This window comes from Microtus ochrogaster, chromosome 2 (genome assembly GCF_000317375.1).
Source record: "Microtus ochrogaster isolate Prairie Vole_2 chromosome 2, MicOch1.0, whole genome shotgun sequence".
Classification (NCBI taxonomy): Eukaryota; Metazoa; Chordata; class Mammalia; order Rodentia; family Cricetidae; genus Microtus; species Microtus ochrogaster.
In genome coordinates, this window is record NC_022010.1 from 94,924,692 (window position 1) to 94,934,288 (window position 9,597).

The window sequence follows — 9,597 nt, forward strand, 5'->3', positions numbered from 1 at the left end:
TTGAGAATTATTGTATTTACATATGTGAGTGTTTTGCCTGCATTTATGTGTATCATGCCCATGCCTCATGCCTAAGCTCCACTACCCATTTCTAGACTTCCTGGAGGTCTCTCCCTGTCCCCAATTCTGAACCTACAGGCACCTCCACACCACACCCAACACTCCACTCAGCCAGCTCCTACAGAGCCTTCCCCAGGGTCTGGACAGATGAGTCCTCCTCTCCTCAACCCCAGACTCCATGCTTGGACCAGGATGCACTTCTTCACACCATCTCGGTCCCTGCACCCATCTGACTCCATTCCATCTAAGCCGTATATAACCTCTAGGCTGCTCAACAAGGAGGAAATAATGCCTGGTACTGGAAACTCAGTCAGCCAGCCTACAGGAGCAAAGCCATGGATCCTGGAAAACCTACAATTGCCACTTTACTAAACCAGAACAGTCCCTAACTATATTCTAAACATTTATACTTATACCCACTACAGGTAAGTGTAGTTCTCAGCCTCTCATCAAAGAACCATCTCTTTGAAAGAGAAGACTATTACAAAATTACAACCATGGAAACAGAGTTGTAGAGCCCACTCCTAATGACACATCTACAACAAAAGAGGGGCGGAAAGACTGCAGCAACCAGAAGAACAAAAGCTTTGCTGTGAGATTTGTCACCTAGAAATGTCAAAAAAGCAACATTATTGGTTAGGAAGTCTCACCCCTAGGCTGCCTGAACATAACCTAAGCAAGGACAAGACCAACAGACACAAAGGGGAAAAGCTCACAAGGCCTCAGCCCCAGACAAAAACCTACAGGGAAGTAAGGAATCCTGAAAGTAGAGGAAACCATCTTCCCCAAAGACACCAACTGATTATCCAATACCAGTGTCAGCCTGAAGTCATACATATACAAGTAACTTACAGACCGAGCAGGTTGTGCTTATGTATTTAGGAATATATTATTAAAGACTAACCATCTTTATGTTTATATATGTGTGTGTCAAAGAAAAAGAGGTTATAAATTTAAAAGAGAGAATAGGGAAATGATACAATTATAATCACAATAAATAAAAAACTTTAATAAAATATAAATATTTGGCCCTATAAAATATTTATGTATATTCTTCAAAATTAATAGCAAATCAAATTCAGCAAAGTATTACCTATAAGTGACATTTTAACAGGCAGCAAACTTTAAAGTTTTCTCTTGAAAACACTGTTGTATATGTTTCTATATGCTAATATATGTTAATATGCTAATGACATATTGCTATAACGATAGATGAGTGCATTATTCAACCCTAACCGAAGCTTCTTGCGGTGGATGGAATTAACACAGAGACCCACAGCTGGACGATGTGCAGTGACTCTGGAGCATTAGCAAAGCATGTGCGTCAGTTCAACCCCAACAACAAAAAGGTGAAAATACAGGACCTGTCTAGTAAAAGAGGCAATTAAGTCCTGAAAGGCCAACGACAAAGGTGTGCTTGCATGACTCTGAACATAAACAATAAACATGAGCATAAGTGCAGTGAAATCAGGGGAAGTTATAGAAAAGGATCTTAAGAACTGTTATGATACCTGAGGTACACTGTGTTTTCCATACTTCCAAAACTTATTCTGTGATAAAAGTGACTTAAATTTCTCTTCCAGGGAATCGAGCTCATTGTTAGGCAAGAAGCAAAGCAGTTTCTTTAGCGCCAATAGGGAGCACGTGACAACTCGATGGAATTTAGCCTCTCTCTCTTCCTCTGGAACAGTTCTGGATTTGAAAAATAAATAGGTTTTGGTTTTAGGGTTTGTTGTTGGTTTGTTTTTGGTTTTTTTTTTTTTTATTCACGTATATATAAGGAAGTCAGAGGACAAACTGGGGAGTGGTTTCTCCCCATCTACCATGAAGGTCCTAGGGCTTAAATTCGGGTTCTTAGGATTGATTGTGAGGGCATTTACCTGAGGTGCCATCTGGCTGTCCACAGGCAGAATTTTAATCTCACATTCTGCAACTAACTCAAGTGAAAGCCACACCTGCAGACATGGAGGAAGCGACCACAAGTACCATGCTCTCTGGGCAGCACATGCCAAGAGATTCTAGGAAGGCTGGGAAGGCACCCGCCTACTTAGTGCAGCTTTCAACAGTTGGATTACAACAACATAAAGGTAAATAAACCCTTCACTACTTCTTCAACACAACTTCTTAGCTTCTTCAAGTATGCCAAACCTTACAATAGTTCCTGTTGCTGTGACTGCCAAAGGTAAATGAGAAAAAAAATGTAAATTTTTTTCTAATAGAACTGCATATGTAGCTCAGAAAATTCAAATTTAATAGCCAGCCAAAATTGAAGTAAAAGCACATAGCAGGCACCATGTAACATTCTCTGAAATAATTTCACTGCATTTGGAATTCCTTTTAGAACATGTCACAATGAAACTACACATGGAAACTAACAAAGTAAATGCCTCATGTGAGTTACTTAGAAATAATGTTACTTACTGGGGAAGGGGGAGGGGCATTGAGTGTATTAGGAGTAAGAGTTACCTAGAAACAACGTAACTAGCCCCGCAGTGGTGGCAAATGCCTTTAATCCCACTACAGAGCTAGTTTCAGGACAGGCTCCAAAGCCACAGAGAAACCCTGTCTCGAAAAACCAAAAAAAAAAAAAAAAAAAAGAAAAGAAACAAAGTAACTTACTGGGGGTCACTGAGTGTATCAGGAGTTTCTTTTAGAAGGTGATCCTGCAGTACCTGAAAAAGAAAACCATCAAAACCTTAAGATTTTATGGAACTGTCAATATTGATCAGATATTGGGAAAATCCAATACCCGATGGTGGTACACACCTTTAATCCCAGTACTTGGGAGGTAGAGGCAGGTAGATCTCTGAGTTCTAAGCTAGCCTGATCTAGAATGAGTCCCAGGACAGCAAGGGGTACACTGAAAACCACTATCTAAAAATAAATAAATAAACAAATAAAATAAAAATTCCCATACCCTCAACCCACCTACTAGCCAAATCAGACATAGGTTTGAATTTTGGCCATTTTTCTCTTCCTATCTATTCCCTACATTGGCTGCTACTGTGGTAAAGACAAGAACTTTATGACAGCTCCAATTCCCATCAAGAGAAATCTTCCACTAAATATCTGTGGTTACTTTACTTGTTATTCAGTAATTTTTCTTTCTTTCTTTCTTTTTTCTTTTTTTTGGTTTTCGAGACAAAGTTTCCTTGTACCTTAGGAGCTTGAGCTTGTCCTGGAACAACTAGCTCTTGTAGGCCAGGCTGGTCTCAAACTCACAAAGATGCACCTGTTTCTGCTTCCCAAGTGCTAGGATTAAAGGTGTGCACCACCTGGCTATTCATTATTCTTATAACTGCAGTACCGTGGGATAATCAGCTAACAAATCTGAGATAAGGATTTGTTTTCCTTTCCCATCTCTGGCCCAAAGAGAACACACACTGTGCACATGTGCAGGTCAGGGGACAGCTGTGGAATCAGGTCTCTTTCTACCTTTATGAGGGCTATAAGGAACACGCAGGTATTCAGGCTTACACGGTAAGCACTTTTACCCACTGAGCCATCCTGCCGATCCCTTACACCTTTTGAGGTTACAGAAAACTTTTGTTACTGTATATGTGAAGAGAGACATGATCTGTTTCTTCTTGACACATTTATAAAATCAGGTAAAGAGCTACCACATATGCCTGAGAACCTTTAGATGCTTGAGAAACACAGGTACAGAATGACTCCAGAAACTCACACTTGTAATTTCTTCCTTACAAAACGCTATGGCTTCAGGTTGCTTGCTTGGAGGGAAAGCAGCTTCAAATGCATCTTTGGCTGCAGTTGCTGCTGGGGGATATGTATCACACTGAGCCATCAGCCAATATCCCATTACACTTTTCAGATATGGAGCCAAGTGCTTCTTTACTTTAACAATAAGTTTTTCAAAAGCTTGCTGTGTAGCCTCTCGAACCCGGCGATCATGGTCCTATTAATAATGGAAATTTGGTTTAAAAATAAATATGAATATCTGTAAATAGTCTACAATGACTCACAGTAGGAATTCATCTATGCATATAATCAAACTAATACGACTTCTGACAGGCTAGGGAAATAACTCAGTAGTAGAGCATGTGTAAACAACAATAATCCCCCCATCCAATTACAAGCCATAAAAAAAAAAAAAAAGAAAGAAAAGGAAAGAAAAGAAAAAGAAAGCAAAGAGAGCAAGAAAATACCTGCTTTAAAATATTGAAGATTTAGGGCTTCTTTAATTTTTCTTTTCTCCCCCTTTCCAATCAGATTATATCCAAGAGATATTCAAAGACTAAGTAACTATAAGGAACTCATTATCAACCTTCTGTAGCAAACACAGAATGGAAACTCTCTCCAGAAATGAATCACTTAAGCAAAAGCAGGCTCATAAACTCTAATGCTTACAAGGGAAATTTTGCAGAAGATTCGTGGCCAGTACGGGAGGACCCCTTTTACAGCTTCTGTGTCTCTTTCTGTGCACATACTTCCAAACTCTTGCATTGCCTGAAAATAATTAACATCGTCAAGGATTAACAAATGCAACACTGCCTCCTCACTTTCTTTCTTTTGTTCTGGAAGTTTAGTCTACTTTATTTAAAAGGAGAATATATTATTTCTATCTGTGCCACGGAAACAAAATAAAAATTCACCATCCATTATAGTAGAAACTGAACTTTTCGAGTTTTCGACTTTAGTATAACAAAACAAATGGAAAGGATAGAGGCTGAGGAATAAACTCAGAAAGCTCAGACGAGCTCAGAAATATAACAGCAAATCTCAAAATAATAATAAATAAAAGAAATTAAATAAATAATAAATGAAATAGTGTAAAGATATAGGTCAGCAGTTAAGAGTACAGTTTTCTCTTCAAGGAACCCAGGGTCAGTTCCAGGTACCCACACAGCAACTCACAGCCTAACTACAGCTTCAGAGGATCCAACAGCTTCTGTTGGGATCTGGAGCACACACATGAACATAGCACCCATACATTCAGGCAAAACACTCAAGTGCATAATTAGATAACAACAGCCAAGTATGGTGGCTCACATCTATAATTCAAGCACTCAGAAGGCAGAGGCAGGAAGATTGTCACAAATTTAAGAACAGCATAGTCTACATAGCAAGTTCCAGGTCAGCAAGAGCTACATAGCAAAACCATAAAAATTTAAAAACTTATATTCCTGTACCATGAATTATTACATAGCCAGATTCCAAAATGTAGTTCAAAATGTTTTAGAGCAGCAAACTAATTTACAACTCCAAAAGTCAATGTCAACTAAACTTATGTGTCAAAAAAATTACAACTGTAAAGGAACTAATGATAAATTACTGCACATTTTCTTTTACAACAAATAAACCTTACATTTATTCTAACAAAATACATTATTTTTTCTTGTTTCTTGAGACAGGATTTTGAACCAACCCTGGCTGTCCTGGAACTTGCTTTATAGACCTGGCTGGCCTTGAACTCACAGAGATCAGCCTACCTCTGGTGTGGGAGGTCCTTCTGTCTATGTGTTACTTTTATTGATTAATTTGTAAAGAAACTGCCTTGGCCTGTTGACAGAGCAGAACTTAGGTAGGCAGGGAAAACTAAACAGAATGCTGGGAGAAAGAAAGGCAGATTAGAAAGAAGCCATGTAGGCCCGCCGGAGCCACATAGAACTTTAGCCAGTAAGCCAAGTGAGGATACACAGATGAATAGAAATGGGTTAAATTAATATGCAAGAGTTAGCCAATAATAAGGTACAGCTAATGGGCCAAGCAGTAATTTAATTAATACAGTTTCTGTGTGATTATTTCGGGGTTCTGAGCAGCCGGGGACCAACAAGTGGCCCCTCCTCCAACATATCTCTGCCTCCCAAGAGCTGGGATTAAAGGCGTGTGTCACCATCAATACCTGGCCAGAAATATATTCTTAATTGGGGTGTGTGTGTGTGTGTGTGTGTGTGTGTGTGTGTGTACGCGCGCGTGTGCGCGCGCAGTGAAAACCTGCCTTGAGTTTGGTTGTGACATCTTTCTTGGAAAGTTTCCTCAGCACCATTCGGAAATCAGCGTCCACGAGGCTGTCTATGTCTTCAGCCCCCTGAATGGCAGGAACATAGCCGAGATCACTGTGGTACGTCCCAAAACCAATGAATCCAGGCACTTTCCCCTGCTCTTTGGCAAGAAGCTCTGCAGCTCGGCCGCTGTTCGAAGGCTGATAAGAAGGAAAAGCAGGAAAGAAAGTCACATCACATTTGTACACATACATTAATTGAAAATAACGATTCACGGTCAGTGGTTTGACTGATATTTACAACACACAATTCCACTAGTTCTAAAAGTTGGGGTTCTGTGGCTAAAGAGAGAATAAATATGTAAACTACACCAAGAAACTAACTTCTTTAACTCTTTCACAAGAATCTTTACCACTGTGGAATCCTTCTTGCCTAGCCTGCAAGTTCCCTGGAGAAGGGTATTTCTGTCTTAAGAGCCTATCGAAAATGCTCTCGCTTGCCAGGGAGTGGTGGTGCACGCCTTTAATCTCAGCACTCGGGAGGCAGAGTCAGGTGGATCTCTGAGTTTGCGGCCAGCCTGGTCTACAGAGTGAGTTCCAGTACAGCCATCCAGGGATACACACAGAAACCCTGTCTCAAAAAACTTAAAAAAACAAAACAAAAAACCACTCTCACACACAATTCTAATTAGTTTCCTAAACATCAGAACAACTCTTGATTTTGCAGGTAGTCTCATGTAGTCACATGACCCTCCTGCTTCAGTCTCCCAAGTGCTAGGATATCAATGGGCACTGAGAACATTTGAAAGAAAAAGAATGAAAGTTCAAAGCCTAAAATATATATTCACTTATGAAAACTTTAGTTTCCAAATACCACACAGACAGTATTTGTATACATATACCTTATAATGATATAAACTAATAGGTCCAACCAATTTTTTTTTATCATACTGAGAGAGATCTAATGCTACATGCTGCTACGGAATCCTTTCAGAGCAGATAAGCTCATTTCCATGTACTGGAAGCCAAAATTACTAAAATACACACAAAAATCAATGTAATGATCAAACCAAAAGACATACTTAGCCTGCAGAGATGGCTCAGCAGTCAAGAGCAGTGTTTGTTCTTGCAGAACACCTGAGCTCGTTCCCAGAAATATAATTGCCTTAGCTGCAACCACAGGGATCTGAAGCCCTGCCTTCTTCTGGACCTTGAGGGCACCTGCACTCACATGCATACACATATAATCAATTTTTCTAAAAAACATTCTTTTTTTTGAATCATAGTCAATGTTTTGACTGATATTAATATACTTGTCCCCTACTCTGCAGGTTAGGGTTCTGTTGCTAATGAGAAAACAAACATTTGAACTATTCCAAGAAACCTGTCATGTCAACTCAGAGAAGAGGCAGGTAGATCGTTATGAGTTCAAGGTATACAGAAAGTCCTGGGACAGCAAGGGCTACAAAGAGAAACCCTGTCTCAAAAAACAAAAACAAATTAAAAAAATAAAACTATAAAACACAAACTCCGACTACTAAACCACTGAAGGCTGTGTTGAAGCTGAAGTTCAAGTTGCCAATGATAACTAGCAGCACCTGAAAACGTGTAAGTCCCCAGCTTCCCATTTAAAACTATTTCCTGGGGCTGGAGAGATGGCTCAGCGGTTAAGAGCACTGACTACTCTTCTAGAGGACCCAGGTTCAATTCCCAGCACCCACATGGCAGCTCACAACTGTCTGAAAATCCAGTTCCAGGGGATCTGACACCTTCACACCAATGCACATAAAATAAAAATAAATAAATCATAAAAAATTTTTAAAAAAGTCTCTTTAAAACTATTTCCTTAAATGTACAAACAGTATCTTTTATTCAATGTCTATTATGGGTATAAAATACAGATACTACTCTAATCTCTGCAGGTTAAATACCTATACCCTATACTTTGCCCCCACCCTTCCCATCTCCCATCATTCAAGACTCTGAATTCCACTCAAGGTTCCCTAAGTATGAGCTTTCAGAATTCAACCATAGTCTTCTCTCCATCTAAAGGCCCTTCCTTCCTTTCATTGCCTGACAAACTTCTATCTAACCCTCAAGATACTGGTGTTTGTAATGCTTTGCTCCCTCGGACCAGACAACATTCTCCTCTGTTCTCAGTCTGTCCATTCATTCCTGTTTCATAATTGCTTAATAAATCATACTTTCTTATAAATCTGTGTCCGTCATTAAACTGATACTTTGAAAATAGCAATCATGGGGCTGGGGAGGTGGCTCTGAACTTAAGAAACATTGACTGCTCTTCCAGAAGTCCTGAGTTCAATTCCCAGCAACTACATGATGGCTCACAACCATCTATAATAGGATTTCCTGCCCTTTTCTGGCATGCAGGCAATGCAGACAGAACACCGTATGTTTAATGAATAAATAAACCTTTAAATAAGAAGAGGAGGAGGAGGAAGAGAAGGAGGAGCAATCACTGCCACACTCAGCTATATAATGAGTTCAAATCTATCCTGGTATATGAGATCCAGACTCAAAACAAACCAAAGAACAGCAGTTCACCATCTTAGTGGTGCAGACCTGTAATCCCCACACTGAAGAGGCTGCACCAAGATCACATATCTGAGGCCAGCCTGAGCTACATTAAGAAGTCTCAGACCAGCAGACAGTGGTGGCCACATCTTTAATCCCAGCACTTGGGAGGCAGAAGCAAGTAGATCTCTGAGTTCGAAGCCAGCCTGATCTGGTCTACAAGAGTTCCAGGACAGCCAGGATTATTACACAGACAAACTCTGTCTCAAAAAATAAGGGGGAAAAAATAGCTCAGAGGGTGAAAGCACTTTCCATGCAAGTCTTACAATGCAGAGCTTTGATCCTGGGAACCACATAAAGGGGGATGGAGAATGGGCCTCTGAAAATACTCCTCTAATCTACACATGCACACACAAATAGATAGCATTTTAAAAACTAAACTTCAAGTGCCAACTCTGAAGCGTCCAGGGTATACGAACTTAAACTCTAAACTTCAGTTAGATCATCTTTCAAATGAGGTAAGAGCAATTAATTCACTATTTGAATCATTTCCAATATCAAAAGTAAGTTCTTAAACTACCATAGTAATAAGTGATCATAGCAAGAATCATCTAAGGGTTTTAAAAACTTTGGAGATAACATTGAAGAACAGTATATCCAACATCAGACTGCAACACCACATATTTGTTATTCGCCAATGGGAAAAAGTAACTTTTCGGGAGTCAACACTAAGCAAGTGTCGCTGGTAAAGAAAAACAAGAACAAGTACTGTGTATTTCTAGTGTGATATAATGTGAATAGCTTAACTCAAATTGATATAAGGAAACAATGAGATGAGTCCTAAATAAATCAAAGCAATGCCAACTCTTCCTGGTTATTGTGACATTTAAAAACATGCTCAAGGGGGCAAGAAATGGTAAACTGTCTAAATCTAAAGACTTAAATGGCAGCCAAAGGGAACAAGAGATACTTGACTGAGTCACAAACCCTTTTAAAATGTTATTATCTAAAAACGGAATTAAAAATACAGAGGCTAAGCC

General features: G+C 39.5%; 1 protein-coding gene across 2 annotated transcripts in view; it reads right to left on the bottom strand.

Annotated features, from left to right (window-relative positions):
• The window catches only part of Ltn1 (listerin E3 ubiquitin protein ligase 1), a 63,255-nt gene that overhangs the window by 52,200 nt on the left and 1,458 nt on the right, over positions 1-9,597 (bottom strand). For both annotated transcript variants that reach the window (XM_026787140.1, XM_005345304.2), the window contains exons 2-6: positions 6,020-6,223; positions 4,429-4,527; positions 3,746-3,976; positions 2,680-2,732; positions 1,572-1,752 (exon numbers count right to left, since the gene is read on the bottom strand). In XM_026787140.1, coding sequence (XP_026642941.1) covers positions 1,572-1,752; positions 2,680-2,732; positions 3,746-3,976; positions 4,429-4,527; positions 6,020-6,223 — 768 coding nt within the window. The remainder of the gene's footprint in view (positions 1-1,571; positions 1,753-2,679; positions 2,733-3,745; positions 3,977-4,428; positions 4,528-6,019; positions 6,224-9,597) is intronic.